Genomic DNA, 17,092 nt, shown 5'->3' with positions numbered 1-17,092 from the left:
GGAGCGGGAGCACTGGCCGGGCCGTTTTGCACTCGCGGGAACTGAGGCTTGAGAGGGTCTGAATCTTTCCGGACGTGGCAGTTCGCGCCCCGGCCCGGTCCCTCCGAGGTCACCCAGGGCCTCTACCCGGCCGCGCGGGCTGGAAAGCTCAGCATCACCGCCCGCCGTCACCCTCCCTGGGCCTGGAGGCAGACGAGCGTCCCTGGAGACCCTGCGACCGCGGCACGCTGGGGTCAGGGGCAAGGACCCCACACGGGCAAGGCTCGCGACCCGCTCGGACCCCGACATGTGGTTACAGTACCGGCGGCGGCGCGCTTCCCTGGGAGGAGCCTGCGGGCCAGTGGCACACACGCGCAAGACCGCAGAGGAGGGGGACGCGCCGGCTCCGACCCCTCGGGGCGGGGGGGGCGCACTCTGACCGACCCTTAGGGAGGGGGGCGCAGTGGGACTTACCTCCCCAGGAGGTGCTCGCACTGGAACCGACCCCTCCAGAAGTGGGGCGTGCCCGGAGCCGGCCCCTCAAGAAAGTTGGCGCGCCTGGATCGAGCCTGGGGGCGGGGGGCCGGAGCCTGCGCACTCCCTCCGCACTCGGACCCGGAGCCTGCGCACAGAGCTCGGCCGTCCGGCTGGGGCGCACACGTGTGCGCCGGCCCTGGAGGCGCCAACGGAACCTGAAGGTGGGAAGGGTGGGGGCGGACCCAGGGCGGCTCTCCCAGCACTGATTATTCTAAATTCGAGTGTAGTCCTCCAGGTCCTAGCGGGTGGTATTTGTCAAGATAAGAGGACAGCATACATCCTAACGTTTCTTTCACTTGATTTAGAACTTAGGTGTTTGCGCACAGGATTAGAGGTTTGCTCCCAAAGTGCTGGCCGGCTCCCCAGGCTGCCCCAGGGGCCTTGCCCGTCCGGGACCCAGGAGCTCCTGCCCGAGGCGGGACGGGGCTTGCCTGAGCCGAGGGGCTCCCTCGTCACACGCGCTAGGGCAGCCCTTTGCCGGGACTTAGCCTCAGCGAGGCTCTGGTCCCCCATCCCAGCCCTGAGCACAACACTTGCTAAGGAGGATGACCGCTCACTTTGTCCAGGAGGAGCAGGGATGGAGCCTGATTTGAACCCTGGCTCAACAACTCTCTGGTTACCGACTTTGGCAAATGTCTGAACCTGTTTCCCCACGGCAAAATCAGTGCCTGTGATACCCGTTGTGCTGGGTCCTCAGCAGTTTCTCAATGGTACGGGCTGGGCGTCCAGCAGCGCCTGGCCTTCCATGAGGGCAGCTCCTGTGATAATCAGTTCTCCCTCCTGATGGAAGCAGGGGAAGCTAGTCCTTGCCCCGACCTCCTGAACCAGCTCTGGACACATTCGGACCGTCCCTGGCCCGCGCGCAGGCCAGCCCTCCGCCCTGCCCAGCGCCCTCCTGCCCCCGGACTCGGAGAGGACGGGGCCCATTCAGTGTCTCCGCAAGCTGAAGCTGGACTCTGGAACCAGAGGACCCAGGGCCATATCCCAGGTCCACCTGGTACCATGGGACCTGGACCAGTTCTTTCACCTCAGTTTCCCCATCTGCAAACCGGGGTTGACGATGCCTACAGGTTGGGGTCGGTGTGAGAATTCAGTGGTTGACCGCCTCAGTTATTTAGGGCAGTAGCTGACGCCTTCACACCAGGTAAGAGTTCGCTGTTGTTCACGGAATCATTAACGCAGGAATTCACAGGGAGGACAGTGCGACCTTGTTGGGGGTGATGGGGTCGTTTCTCTAGTGAACAGTTTTGATCAAGTTCAGAGAGAAGGTTCCTTAGCAGGGCAGTGGTTACACTAAGTGGCTCTTGAACAGCATCTCCAGGACAGAGCAGGCAGTCAGGGATTGATCCCCAGCCCTTGCCACTGCTCAGACCGCCCGCTCTGAAGCAGGGCAGTCCGCATGGGCCTGGCACAGCCCGGCACTCAGAAGGGCCCACGCTAGCTTCGTGCTCTGTCGCCTGGAAATTCTGATTTTACCTCTGCACCTGTGTTTTGTATGTGAAGTGTAATGGGATAATGGAGCGTGCCCATGAGAAGAAACGTGTGTGATGCTATGCAGGTCCCCCCGTTCTCCCCGCCACCCCACCCACACACAGCATGCCTGATGCCCCGTGAGCCCAAGATCCCAGCGGCCCCAGCACGCAGGAGACCAGCGGGACTCAGAGCAAGTCCAGATGAGCTTGTGACGCCTATGACGCAGTAACGGGAAGCCTGCTGCCCCAAGCAACCATGCTTTCCGTTCAAACCAGCACTTGCTTCGTGCACAGAAAGACGGCAACAGCGGTCTAAGACATAGATCACCAAGGAACCCTGTCCCTTCTGACTTGTCACCCCTGTGCTAGCCAGCCATGTATGGTGGGCCTGACGGGGGAAAGAGGGGGCACCCACTCCTCCTCCTCCCCCCTCATCACACACTGAAGGTGCAGCATTGAGAGAAGGTGCACCAATCAAGAAGTGAAGTAGAAAGTTTGGTACCATGCAGCATTTCCAACATTCTAGTAACAACACACACGCATGCATGAGCTATGGGAAACAAACCGTGATGTCAGGTATACGCCCCGTACATGTCAAATGCTCCTGCATTTGCATCTAACAGCACCATTGCATGATATAAAGAAAAGTGGATTCGTGCTAATAATTTTTAACTTTACTTAGAATGTTAAATTGCAAATTTTAAAAACTAAAAACGCTTTATATTTTAGCACCTCTAAGGGCACTTTTTTCCTGCTTTTTATTTTAGGTTTGTTTTATTTTTTAAGATTTTATTTATTTAAGAGAGAGAGAGAGCGAGAGCACAAGCAGGGGGAGGGGCAGAGGGAGAAGCCTACTCCCTGCTGAGCCCTGCCGAAGGGGGAGGGGCTCAATCCCAGGACCCTGAGATCATGACCTGAGCTGAAGGCAGCCACATAACCAACCAGGCTGCTGAAGGCAGCCACATAACCAACCAGGCGCCCCTTTCCTGCTTTTTGAACGAGGGTCCCAAGTTTTCATTCTGCAGGGGGCTCTGGGAATTATGCAGCTGGCCCGGCGCTCAGGCCCCACCCAAGTGATGCAGCAAGCTCCTTCCCAGGGGCAGGCCACGCCTTGGAGAGCATTCTCTTACTCAACAGCAATGTGCTCTCTTGGGAATGGAGGGCCAGGTTGTTTGGCACAGAGGCTGACCTGGAAACCCCCACACTGTGCCCAAGGGCAACCACCTCCAGCTCTCGTTCAGGAGGGAGGGGCTCTTTGAGAATATGCAACCTCCTTCCCTGTTTCATTATGTCATCGTCCTTTTTGTAAAACACAACACACAGAACAATAGTATAAAACAGTAAATTTAACTCCTGTAAAAATACCATGTGTCCCTTCTTGCTGAACAGATGTCCACATCCAGGTCCAAGGCCTTGTTGAGAGGCTACACTGTTGTCTGAGGGGAACACATGCTCCCAGGGGAACCCTTACCAGGACCACAAGGCAGGCGTCCCCCTGGTGACCCCCGGAAAGAGCAGGCTCTCCCTGGAGGAGTTCCTATGGGAGACTTGTAACTTCCTCAGATAAAAATCGGTGTTTCAAGGAAAGATTAATATGACCTACAAATGATAACCATTTAGATAAAGGTATGGGGGTATAGAAGCCTTTTACGGTCACAATTTGCTGAGTCCTGACAATTTTTAAAAAGCCACAATCCTCCTAAAATGGATGTAAAACTGCTATGTCATTTCAGAAGCCAGACTTCTGCAAGGACTCACTGACGTGGCCTCCTGTGACGTGTGGCCTGCTCAAAGCACAGCCTCGGGGCTGGGATCAGGGTCCTGGCTCACATTCTAGCTCCTGGCCCTGGAAGCTTGCAGTAACATAAACACACAGGAGTCCTTCCACAAAGGATGCTCAGCCCGAGATGAGCCAGCATGCGGGAAGCCCAGGCACACCCCCAGCACACAGGCGTCGCCGGTCACCCTCCTGGTTGGGTGCCTCCCTGTCCCTGAGGTCCTTTGAATCTGAACATCTATAGGTAGCAGACAAAGCTCCATGGCGGGGGAGGAGGGAAGCCAAGATTCTGAACCAGGGTGGGGATACCAGTTATGAAACCTTGTCTTTGGAACTACCCATTCCAGTGAAAGGCACATCGGTAAGTTATTTCAACTTCTGTCCATTCCCAGAACCCAACATCTGAAACAGGTATAAAAAAATGAATTTATCTGCAAAGAACCAAATTACTTTTCCTTAGGAAAAAAAAAAGTTTGGATTTTGGTAACAATTACCAATTGTCAAATTTAAGAAAACGGATTTTAATTAAAAATTAAATCAGAAATCGTGTTTCGTATTTCAATCTTAAGCTTTTAACTTCTCCTCTGACCACAGGACAGGTCAGTCTGTATGATGCTTTCCAGGGAGACAAGGGATGATGACCTAAGTCAGGCGCTTCAAATGTACCGCAATTGTTTTACTGATCAATTAGACTTTTCATGACTACAGTGCAGTTTTAAGTTATGAGATTTTTCTATTTATAAAAACATGCTACTTTTAAAAATCAGTCTCAAATAAAAAATATAGATAAAAAAATCCATCTCAATTTCCCAACTCCTCAATTAGATTTATTGAAAATGGAAAACCACTGTTTTCATCCTTCTTGAACAAGTCAGCCGTCAGTCAAGATGGATGGAGGGGCGCCTGGGTGGCTCAGTCGGTTAAGCGACTGCCTTCGGCTCAGGTCATGGTCCTGGAGTCCCGGGATCGAGTCCCGCGTCGGGCTCCCTGCTCGGCGGGGAGCCTGCTTCTCCCTCTTACCCTCCCCCCTCTCATGCTCTCTCTTAAATAAATAAAATCATGGGGCGCCTGGGTGGCTCAGTCGGTTAAGCGACTGCCTTCGGCTCAGGTCATGGTCCTGGAGTCCCGGGATCGAGTCCCGCATCGGGCTCCCTGCTCGGCAGGGAGTCTGCTTCTCCCTCTGACCCTCCTCCCTCTCCTGCTCTCTGTCTCTCATTCTCTCTCTCTCTCAAATAAATAAATAAAATCTTTAAAAAAAAAAAAAAAAGATGGATGGGGCCTTGGGTTCCTGACTCCGCAAGGCTCAGCTGTCCCACGTGACACGAAAACGTCTAAGCTGCCATGTGGGCAGAGCCAACCCTCCATCCTGTTCTCTTCACAAGGTATATTTACATTATTATAGCAACTTGCAACACATTTGCCTACTAGGCCTCCTTCAAGTCAGTGTTCAGAGTCGCTCGGTGCAGCAAGGAGGATTACCCAGCAGAAGGGCAGCTCCAGTGAGAGCAGCCAGCATTCCTCCCAGGCACATAAAGGCAATTTAATTGCACACCCTCACTGGGGAGGCCTCATGGCAGCAGTGGGCTTCAGAAGCCTTGGGGAAACACACAATCCTGGAGGGGGACCCCAGCTCCAACCCTACGGCTACACCCTCGAGCAAGTTTGGACCTTCCTGCATTCCTCCCTGCACAGAATTCCCAACTCCTCTCATTGTTTTTTTTCCCCATTTTTGGTTATGAAACAAAATCAGAGCTTAAAAAATGGGGGGGGGGGGAGTCCCTTCCTCCAGGCTTATCTCCCCAGGTGGATGCCAAGTCCCTAAGAACTCTTCCCTTGAAGATACCTCCAGCCTGGACAAGAGGAGTTACCTGCCCTTCCTCCAGGCCTTTCTGGACATGCAATCCTGAGGATGGGGCTAACAGGCCAGTCACACCAGCTACCCCTTGCACCCTGCAGATTTAACCGCCTGTCACAGCCCGTCAGGGCCCCACAATGAGCTCCATTTTATAAGGAAACTCAAGCACAGGGAGGCAGCTTAACAGGTAGAGCTGGGATGTGCAGAGGACCCTGCTACCCAGACGCACACCCCTACTCCTCCAAAACATCCAAACTCACTAAAACCCTCCCACAGCACCTACCTGGAGTCCCTCCCACCACAAGCTCCCAACAAAGCTTGGACGGGGCAACATCCCAATGACACGGTCACCTTACTTTGGGGGCTCAACGGTCTCTCAAGCACTGGGAACAACTTTCTCTAGGATTTGTAGATGGGAAAGAGAGGATTTCAATTTTAACAAAACATTACTACAAGGGTAGTCTCCATTTTTATTAGAATACTGGATCTGGGATTGCCTGCGGAACTTGGAAGTTCGGTTGGGCCCCAGAATCGCTTGCCTTGCTCCTAAAATATACCTAATAAAATCAGGTTAGGAATAGCTATAAATCAGTTTGCATGAACGAGATCTCTGACCTTCCCAATGTCTAGCTGGAAACACCTGTTAGACAGAAATATGCACCCCTGCCACTCCCAACACTCCTGGAGCCAACCATTTACAGAGTTTAACCAAGTGACAACTCCCCAAAAACTCTGAACACTCACCCTAACTCAACCTGTGATACTCAAGGATGACACCACCAAAGTTTCACATCATGCAAGGCACCCACGGGAAGGGAAAGCCATCCTATAATGTGCAAGCATTTACGTTATCAGAACCACCACCCTAGACCAGAACAGTAGTTCCCAAATTGGAGATGGGCATTTGTTAAAATGTATGCATCGTGTTTATTTAAATGTGCATAAGGAAAAAAACTAGTTTATCAAATTTGCAATGATAAAGATATTGTTGCTTAAGATAAGGTGAAGCTAAAAGCTGGCTTGTTGACAGGTGGCACTTGGAGACAGAGCACAAATCACGAAAGCACAATGCAATGCTTTCAGTGTGGGACACAGGATACAAGAAAATTACGAACTCCTCCTCTGTGGTTCACAGCATCCGTCAGTGACTTACTAGAGTTTGTTACAATTCCATTTCCATCTACATTTTAAAGGTTTCACTTAAGCAATGATTTGTTTTAAATGGAAAAAAGAAATTCACGGACCAGTACCCAAAGGAGACCCATCTAATTACACACACTGGCAAGGAAAGCCCCCATGACAGGTGTCATCCTCCTACAGGAAGCATGAGGCCATGTCAGCTTTCGGGTTTTGTGCAGACTGCCCTCGGTCACATACACACAACAGAAGTCAGCATCCTCCTGCACACAATCAAACGAAGCAAGGGGACAGCCGGGTGCTCGAGCCCCGGTGAGAGGCTCACTCCCCTCTGGTTTCTCATGGAAACTGCTGACTTTTGCACCCCGTTCCTTACTCTACTGCCAGACACTTCTGTGGAGCCTCAACCGCCCAGACTGACAAGCTGGGAGAACCTAATGAGGGGGACATGGTCATAGGCACTGAAGTCTAAGAACCGTGGAGGCGAATTCAGCCACCGGCTTAAAGTGCACCCAACAAAGGCCTAATGGGGCAACTATTTTTTAAACGTGTGAGATTCGGGATCTAAACTACTGTTGAAATTCTCATGGACCTCAGGATGTTCTCAGCCTATGTAAGGGCAGCGCTTTTGATAGAATGATTAAGTTGTGGTGCGTAACACACTGACAGCACCCTCATGCCCGGTTCTTCTCCCTGTCGTGAAGAGCGTGAGGGCAGGAACACACTCAGGAGAGCCCATCTTCCTCTGAGCTGCCCCTTGCTAACACGCCCCTGGTACCTTCTGAAACGAGTCTCCGAATCTGCTGAGCCCTACGTCGCCTCTGCAGTCTCACCAGAGCCACGCACAGGGATGCGGTCAGGAACACATTTTCAGTTGAATTTTTCCAAGCTGTAAAGAGATCTCTGGCCATTGAGGGGAGCCACTGGTTTGGTATATGAGCTGTTCTAAATATGATTGTGGATTTCCGACGCCATCAACCTTCTGCGTCTTCTGAAGCCTGCCTATTTCTTAGCTGCTACAAGTGCCCAGAGAGTATGAAAAAGAAATTTAAAGTAGGTTAATTACTATATATTTAACATGACTATAAAAAAGACAGTTTTACACAAGTATTTTTAATCGGATTTGAAGATGTTTATTGCATACTGGTTTGATGAAAAACAAACAAAACATACATGTATTTAGCACGAGCTGGTGGGATACACCGAGCCTAACTGGTGCGCAGCAGTCTGAGAAAGGAGTCGTGAGCGGCCCCGCTGTGACGAAGGTTTCCTGCAGCAGTCAGGCACCGAGCGTAACGGTCCCTAGTTCTCTCCTTTCAGCACTGGCAGCAGCTCACCGTTGTCTCTCAGTTCCTAACAACGAAAACAGAAAGCAAAAATAACATGTATGCATAGAGATGAAAAACAGAAACCTCCAAACCATCCCAGATTGCACCCGAATCCGAGAACCAGAAGAAATACTGGACTGGAATAAAACTCCAGTCTACCAATACACTGAAACCAAATATCACGCCATAAAAACGGAGCGCACTATCAGATTACAAAATTGAAGTTAAAAGGCATTCAGAAACCAAGACTGTTCAGCATTAACGCACACAACAATTACAGCCTCCTGTCTAAACAGCAATAAACAGGGGGGACAACTGTGAGTAACGTGCAAACAGAAACGTGGAAGAAAGCAGCAATGTGCTCACCTGACTTCTCTCCGTCTGTGTCCCCTCATCTCAGGGTGATGTGAGGATGGCCTAAGCACACGGGCAGTCTGGCTGGCACGCGGTGGGACCCTCGTCACCAGCACTAGCATGAGCCGACCTGATCTAAACATTCCCACTCTCTGAACAGTCTGCAGGGTTGAAGCGGGCACTGACTACTACAAATTAGCTGCCGTTCTTCTCAGGTCACTAGACTGACTGAGTCGTTGAATCACTGGGTAACTCCTTTATTCAACCATTCAACAAAAAAGGCTCTCAGTGCTCTTAAAGGCCAGCCAGAATTAACTCAAGTGGAACATCACTTATGTTTCCAGTGAACTAAAGATGAAGAACTGAACTCTGCAGGAAACAGACCAAAGTGGCAACCTAACTGTCCCCGGCTATCTTCTTGGGGGAAAATGTTACCAGCATCACAGCTTTCCAAATGCGTGTTTTTAGCAGGTGAACAAGAGTCCTCTAACATCCCGTTACAGACCTACAACGAAGCTGCCCGTGAAGCTCAGCTTTAGAATTAAACGAGACTGACTGATTGTTATCTCCCCAGACTCAGTGATGGCCCACCGCTACAGGCTATAAAACACTCACACAATACAGGCTCAGGAGTATTTGGGGCTTCAAGACTGCCTGGGTCTTAAACAAATAAAAAGTATATATAACACAACAAGTGCAGGTGTATTTTTGTTGCTTCCGGGCTATTCAAGAGCTACTGTGTGAAACCTTGTTTTCTCCTCCAGGAATGAGACACTTTACGAGGAAAACTGCCTCTCCCCGTCCTGAGAAGTGTGAAGTCAAACAGGGAATGCTGCAGCAGCTGAGCTGCGTGGGGGAACAGCCGATGAGTAGCCTCTGCAGGGAATGGCGCTCGTGCCGGTGCTGACGAGACGTCCGGCCCACAGAGCTGGGGTCGCTCAGCACTGGGCTTGAGTCATCTCACGATATGAAAATAGAAGCTAAAACTTACTTTAAAACATAAGTGGAAGCAGCGCTACTTACTACTTGCTTTCCACTTATGAAGTCAGACATCTGCCCTCAGAGAAAGTTCCCCAAGCGGCAAGGCAAGACGAAGGCCGGCCGGAGCACTGGACACTGGAGCAGCCCCACCTTCCGTGGAGGCCCGAGCTTCCCAAGTGGAGCCTGGCATTCCTCCTCAGGCCCCATCCTGGCCCCGCCCACTGCCCCCCTCCTCCAACACCAGGGTGCCCGGCTGGGCTGGAGGCTTGGAGGGAGTGGCTAAGAAAGAGAGCCATGGGGGCGCCTGGGTGGCTCAGTTGGTTACGCGACTGCCTTCGGCTCAGGTCATGATCCTGGAGTCCCAGGATCGAGTCCCGCATCGGGCTCCCTGCTCGGCAGGGAGTCTGCTTCTCCCTCTGACCCTCCCCTGTCTCATGCTCTCTCTCTCTCATTCTCTCTCTCAAATAAATAAATAAAATCTTTAATAAAAAAAAAAAAGAAAGAGAGCCATGGTGGTATCGGGCAGGCGTGCCCAGAGAAAAGTCATGCCCGCTGAAAATTCACTGAGAGCTTATGGAAAGTAAACCAAAGAAGTACGTTAATCATCAAAGATGTATTCTCCAAACATGCTTACAACCTGACAGACCTAACCAAGCTGCAGCATCTGAGACCAGAGGTGGACCTGCAGATGGCCCACCGCAGTCTCACACTGTTCTGTGGGACCGGGGCCCGGGGGCTCAGGTCTGTCACATAGCTGGCAGGCCAGGCAGCACTGGGTGTCAGGCCTGCCCCCGGCCTGGTCCTCTCCACTCCATCACGCAAGTGCACACAGGCAAAATCAAAGAACACGAGAAATAATACAATATAAATTTAAAAGGACAGAAGAACTTCAGGAGCAGGAGCAAAACATTTCTATAAACGATTCAGAAACAAGAGGGGCCCTGAAGGACGCAGAAAACATAAGTATGGAACATGCCAGCTATCCAAAGCAGAATGGATGAGGAAAGAAAAGCTAAAAACATGGAAGACTTAGCAAAGTGGGAGTAAAAATCAAATTTTGAGCTTGGCCATAATCAAAGCATCTCAGAATGCCAAGTTACAGTTTGGCCCTTAGTGGGCAGTCCATCCGGAGATGAAGGAGGTCATGCAGAAGGCCCCCACAGTAGGGGGATGATCTGACTGGCTCAGGGAAGGGGCAGTGAGAGAACACGGTACTACAGACAGAAATGGCAACACAAGGTCAGAAGTGACTGGACAGGAGGCCAGGAAGGAAAGCACTCAAAGAAGCCGCATAGTTACTGTCCAATATAAAATGATAATTTTCAAACATGCCAACATTTTCCGTCTTTAGGATACCAGATGAACTCCGACCTTACCTTAACAATATCCAGTCCTCCAACGAGCTCCCCTTTCACATACAGCTGAGGGTACGTGGGCCAATTTGAATAAGTTTTTAACCCCTGCCGAACCTACAGAAACAACAGGAACTCTGAAACCTTACTATAAGACCCTAATGAGTAAAACTAAGGCAAAGGACAAGAAACATAAAATACAGAACTTACTTCTTCATCCTCCAATATATCAAATGTCTCGTATTCAACACTACAAAAAGGAGAAAACATTTTAATAGGCAATAGTTTTATTAAACAAAAAATTGTAAAACCTACTTGGTGTTTTAAAAACAGTCAAGAAAAGTAAACAGTTTTGTTGCTACTGACACTGACGATGAAAAATGGAAATGACTTTACGTTTCCATCTGTCAGGTACCCCACAGAACAAGTCAGCCCAAGATACAAATTTATCTGGATTTTTCTCTAGACAACATTGGTTAGAGAGGGGTCAGCGAACTTTGTCTCAAAGGGCAAGACAGTCAACGTGTGGGCTCTGTAGGCCACGGTCTGCTGCAGATGCTCTACCCAGCTGCACAGCGCAGAAGGAGCCTGACAAGGCAGACATGAGTGGGTATGGCTGCGCGCCAATAAAACTTTATTTACAGACGTCAGCAGCCAACTGCAGTGTGCCAACCCGCAGATTAGACTTGTATCCAAAGTTCACCCAAGCCTATCCTTAATACTGCGTTTCCAGCCCTTATCCCTAGGGCTGATGCCTCTGACCTACTAGAAACTGCTCAGGGAGCAGGAGGGAGCAGCTCTGAGGCCCAGGGACACCCAGGGACACCCACAGCTGGACTGGAGGCTCACTAGCAGGACAACTACACTGCCAACAAATGCCACCTCACGGAGCTGTGCTTCCCCACATGAAAACAAGCTGATTTCAAAGCACACGTGCTGTTCTCGGTATGCACAAACCAGTGAGAGTGGTGTGGCTGCATGCTGTATAATGAACACCATTTGTATAATGAATGCAAAATCACTGCATGGAAACCCAACCACCACAGGTACTCGGAAGGACGGCACTATCAGGTGTGATCAAGGAATTAGTATGAATGTCGGACTGATTCCCACAGGGAGACTGTGGAATAGGTGCAGTCCCAAAAACTGGCCAAAGAAAATGCCACATGTAAAAAATAAATTTCAGTTTTCATAAAACCAAAACCACCTTCGTAGGGAAATCTTGTTCACTTAGTAAACAAGTTTCCAAGAAAATTGTCCATGGTGCAGAAAACAGTCAAAAAAAATAAGATGACAGGATAAATCACCAACTACCAAAAAAGGAATGTCTGAAAGGGAAAAAAAAAAAGACCCAATGGAAGTCTCCCTTCAAGGTGAGCTAAAGGAGGCAGATCCTAATCTGAACAGTGTGATAAAAATAGTAAGTTACAGAGCCATCTGAGGGACCTAGGATGTCCTGGGCCTGAGTATATGTAGGTGTGCGCATGTAGTCACGATGGCCAATGCATCTCTGAACAGTTCTTGTAAAGAGATGCATTGGCCATTCACACCTCAATGGACACTTGGCACACAGCCCCTCGAGGCGTGTGTCACTGGGCCAGTGAAGGAAAGTGTAAGAGTGGAGGGGCGGAAATACAAAGCCAGCAGTTTTTTCTCCACAGACTAATGGCTCTCAGCAAGATCACAGTCTGTTCAAGCTAAAGAGTCCCGCTCATCGCAAGTCTGCAGCTGGGAGGGCTCCATTTCCAAAGAAGCCCCTCTGCTCTGGGATAACCAGGACTTGCAAATCCGAACAGCATTAGACAGATGGGGGCAGAAAGCAACGTTATGGAGACCTTCCACCAAACACACAGGCTGAGACGGCCCAATGCTGTGCTGTTCTGGCCTCAACCTTGCAGAGGGACACCCTGAGGGACACACTGTCACGAGGGACAGGCAGACTGAGCATACCACGCCAAGGAGCTGTCACAGAAGGAAGACGGGGAAAGGGGGCCATAAAAGCTGACGACCAGAACCAAGCCGGCCTCAGACAACCTCGGGCAGGGTGAGCAAGAGGCAGGCGGGAGACCAGACTACAAAAGACTCTAGACTCTCCTCTGTAAAATGTCACAATCTGCTTTTGAAGAAATCAATCATTTTGCTTTTTATGTCCCTAGAGTTGTATTTAACATGTGCTACTCAACTACTTTCAACCCTGCCCATGAATATCTAAATATTTCAAAGATTACCTTCCCCATAACCTCATAGGTTTCATTAATCTATTTAAAGCTATGGCTAGGGTACTTATAATATTAAAAAGAAGCTCTGGTGAGATAAGGAATAAGAAAAAAAAAAGCCAAAACATTTGATAAACTACAGAACATGGGTGAAGTATCTCCAACCAAGTGGTTTTGTTTTTAATCAGAAAAATCAACGCAGTTTTCTTAGCTGGCAGCGTTGCCACTGAGCAGATCAAAAGCATGAACACAGCCATTTAATTTCCCCCACGTCTCAGATGCACATAACGACCTCCACATGTGCTCTAGCCATTTCATAAACTGTTTAGAAATGAGAATATTTTTGTAAGGAAAATTAAAAGCCTCTGATACACTTTCCTTAAAATATCTTAATGCATCTTAGTTAAGGACTTTCTTCTGGGAAAGTAGACAACTAGTTATTTTAATGATCGCCTTCTAAGAAGCTCCTTTATGTTACCAATCGGTTGACACTGGTCAGAAAATCCTATTGTGGTCTCAGTTAAAGCATTCACAAAACACTGTAGCAAAAATAAATAAAAATATGTGGATATAGATGTAACAACTGACGGGCATCAGTGGCAGAACTGAAGAGTTGGAATTTCTTAAACACACCATTTGAAATCAGGATTTACGTACCCAGTATTATTTAGTATTTCCAGAATTTGTTTGCTGAATCCACATTTTGCTTCCTAAATTTATAAAAAGAAAAAAAGAAATGAGTAAAGATGTATTACATTTTCTACACAGCCCCCCAGCATGGTCCCATGGAACATCGCTCACCGGGATGGCATGGACCCGCCACAGCGCACCTCAGGCTCTGACCACCAGAGAGGACACGTGTCCTGGAACCTGACAAGCTCTATGGTCAAACGTTCCTCTGAGTGGAACCTCGACGCTCCACAAAGTTCAGGTCCTTCTCCATTTCACTCTCACAGACGACCTCAACTCACCTAACCTTTTTGCAATGATTGGGATCACATCTTCCTGTTCCCAACTAAACGGTCACTCCCATTTTTTAAAATTTATCTTTACATTACAGAGCACCAACTTTTTTTTGAGGTTACGGCACTGTGACACATTTTTGTCAGGCCCCAAATCCCAGCAATCCCATGGGAAAGGCCAGGCACCACACAAACTTAACAGCACACGATTCTGCTCCCAAGATGTATCAATACTGGCTGGGCTTCCAGAAAAAACTGTGTTTTGAGAATAAAAATCTGCTTTAAATAATCACCAAGGAAACATAAAAAGTTAACTTTATCCTACTAAGAAGTATTAATTCCTCTATTTTGTTTTAATAAAATTAGTGAACCAGTCAAAGAATCTAGGTCCTAACCTAGTGATCCCAGCATGCTGAAACCTTTATTACCAGTTCCCTAGTCATTACCTTCACTGTAACAGTTACACTGACTAGTTATGTTAACTAGTTGGTTTCACTCTATCAGTTATATTAACTCTCACGCTAGTTATCACAACCTCATTCTCAATGACTCATGAGGCGCACCGTCCATTCACACATGGGGCAGTGAAGCCAGGGAGGTTAAGCAGGCAGCCCACAGGCCTGGGCAGCACCAGGGCCCGGGGGGAATGTAAAGGCTCATCTCCGTTCCATCAGCCTCACCTCTCAGGGCTTTAGCCTCCCCTGTTCCCAAACAGACCACACTGTCCCCCCTTGCCCACCTCCGTAACTGGTTGAGAATAAAGACAGGTAACAGAACCCACTGTCTGGAGATCTCTGTTCTGGTCCAAATATAAATGATCATCCTTCGTAAAGGCTTTTAATTTTCCTTACAAATGGTTGCTCAAGCTGTTGGTGGGAGTGATCTATCAAACTTGATATTCAAAATGATGCCCAACCAATATATACCTTCATCCAAAAAGCTACAGGAACCATCCCATTATAAATAAGAACTGCCAAACTATTTCACCATTCATCAAATGGTACTGACCACACACAATGCTGTGGGGTTTACTTCTCCATCGCTGACTTCTTAAAGGGTGATCTAGGGCTGCACACTCCAAGAGCTTCGAGGCTCCCTGTACTCGGGAAGTATCTGGACCAAGCTGCCCACTACATGAGCCCACAGCCTGGAATGGTGCCAGGACAGCAACTTACAGAACCAGGACAGAGTGAACAGTGTTGACCAAGTTTGGCAGCAGAAAGAAAGGCACCCCACTGAGATGCTGATGATAAAGTCAAGCAAAATGTAGATTACTTTGTTTGATCTCCATAAGCACCAATTAAGGCCTGGATAACTTCCTGATGCCCCTACAGCTTCATTAGCCATGGCTAGGAAAAAAGATTTAAGTGTCCCCTTGTTGCAGATGTTAACATCAAAAGAAATTACAAATAAAACCATTTTTGAGTTCTTTACCTGTTTGTTTCCTTTCATAAAGAGCATCACAGAAGCTTTATTTGTCAGTACTTTGAGCCTAAAGAGAGAAAATTGATATAAAATGGCTCAGCTCAATTATTAAACACCACTTTTGCTCCGCTTCAGGAGTAACATGCATATTTGAGGGATAGCAGGATGATAGTTCACAGCTCTGAGTGGCATTAAACAAGCAAATGCATTGACATTTTCCTTTATTTCATTCCCTCCCTGAGCCACCATAAAACACAATATGGCTTTTAAGGCAATGAATGTTCCTTCGAGTTGCAATTCAAGCCCATCAACTCACAGCACTAAAAAAATAATAATAACCAACTCAATAAGGAATTGTTCGAGAAGGGGCCTGTCTAGGGAGCCCACCCACAATTTCCAAAACCAGATCTCGTGTGCTCCCTTCTCCACCACAAGGCCACACACAGCTCCACACTCCCTGGCTTCCACAAGGTCATTCTGGGAGGGGAAGTGCACCAGCCACCACCAGCTGCTCAAATCAAACGCTCCCATCCTAACTTTGTTTCCCACTTTCTGCAAGATTTCACACCCCTTGCTCTCACTTGCTGTCAAGAGCACCAGCCGTCTGTGTCTAGCCTAAGGTCCAGTCACCCATCTCAGAACAGTCCGTGTCATGAGAATGGGCTGAAGACCCTCTGAGCCCCGTGGTGGTCACATCACCGGATCTTCCTCCCACTGGTGCTCTGGGTCACTCACAGCTCAACACCTCCTCAGAGAACAAAGTTATCACAAATGAAACACACAACTCATGCTCACAGCTAAGCCCCGTCCACTTCGGGGAGAGTACGCTAGGCTGATTCTCAGAAAAAGAAGAATGTGGTGCTGATCATCATCCATCACCTACAGTAACCCAACAATCTGAATCCAGGAAACCCAGATACTTCCCTCCGTCCCACATGCAGAGACATCGCCAGACCCGGAACTCAGGCTCTGGCTCTCTGCACTCTGGCAGCACTTTAGATGATCACTCAAAATACAATGAATATAGATCTCTACAGAATCTAACTAGCCAGTTAAATTGTGGTGCCTGAGGCCACAGGAAATAGACACGGCACACTAGGAAGGAGAGAGCAGGTGTGATGAAGACAGGGACACAAACAATAGCAAGAGTGTACTCAACAGAGAAAAATGGACTGAAAGCAGATGCAAGCACACACCAAGCACAGAGGACTTCGGAGGAGCACCACCTCCATGAGCCACCCAGGGGATACAGCAAAGAATGCAACTGGGGGCACGCCTGGGCGGCTCAGTTGGTTGAGCATCTGACTCTTGATTTCGGCTCAGGTCATGATCTCAGGGTCGTGAGATCGAGCCCCGCATCGGGCTCTTCATTCGGTGCGCAGCCTGCGTGAGATTCTCTCTCCCTCTGCCCCTCCCCCAAGAACGCAACTGGGAGCGCAGAGTCACAAGGGACTAGGAGCATCACTGTCCTATCAAAAAGGCAGGAAAGGGTACAAATCATTTAAGAAAATGTGGCACTTACAGGTCAGCTGGACACATATGGGATACTATTCATTAATCAAGGACAGATAAATGAAGTGTTTATTATTAAACAATTTTAGAAATTCTCAGAATGCTGAATAGCAAGAAAATTACAAGAGAAAGTTTCACCTCATGAACTCAAGCCCCAACTACGAATGGCTGATACGCTGATGTATTTCAAAATAAATTCTTCTTT

The 17,092-nt window shown here is 48.8% G+C and overlaps 1 protein-coding gene across 1 annotated transcript in view; it reads right to left on the bottom strand.

The window, feature by feature from the left end:
- Positions 1–7,873: 7,873 nt before the first annotated feature.
- Positions 7,874–17,092, bottom strand: part of GLRX3 (glutaredoxin 3) — a 31,698-nt gene continuing 22,479 nt past the window's right edge. The window contains exons 7-11 of the mRNA XM_021703775.1: positions 15,385–15,442; positions 13,646–13,698; positions 10,983–11,022; positions 10,797–10,889; positions 7,874–8,110 (exon numbers count right to left, since the gene is read on the bottom strand). Coding sequence (XP_021559450.1) covers positions 8,060–8,110; positions 10,797–10,889; positions 10,983–11,022; positions 13,646–13,698; positions 15,385–15,442 — 295 coding nt within the window. The 3' untranslated portion in view covers positions 7,874–8,059. The remainder of the gene's footprint in view (positions 8,111–10,796; positions 10,890–10,982; positions 11,023–13,645; positions 13,699–15,384; positions 15,443–17,092) is intronic.

This window comes from Neomonachus schauinslandi, chromosome 6 (genome assembly GCF_002201575.2).
Source record: "Neomonachus schauinslandi chromosome 6, ASM220157v2, whole genome shotgun sequence".
NCBI classification, from domain to species: domain Eukaryota; kingdom Metazoa; phylum Chordata; class Mammalia; order Carnivora; family Phocidae; genus Neomonachus; species Neomonachus schauinslandi.
This window is presented reverse-complemented; position numbering and strand designations above follow the sequence as displayed.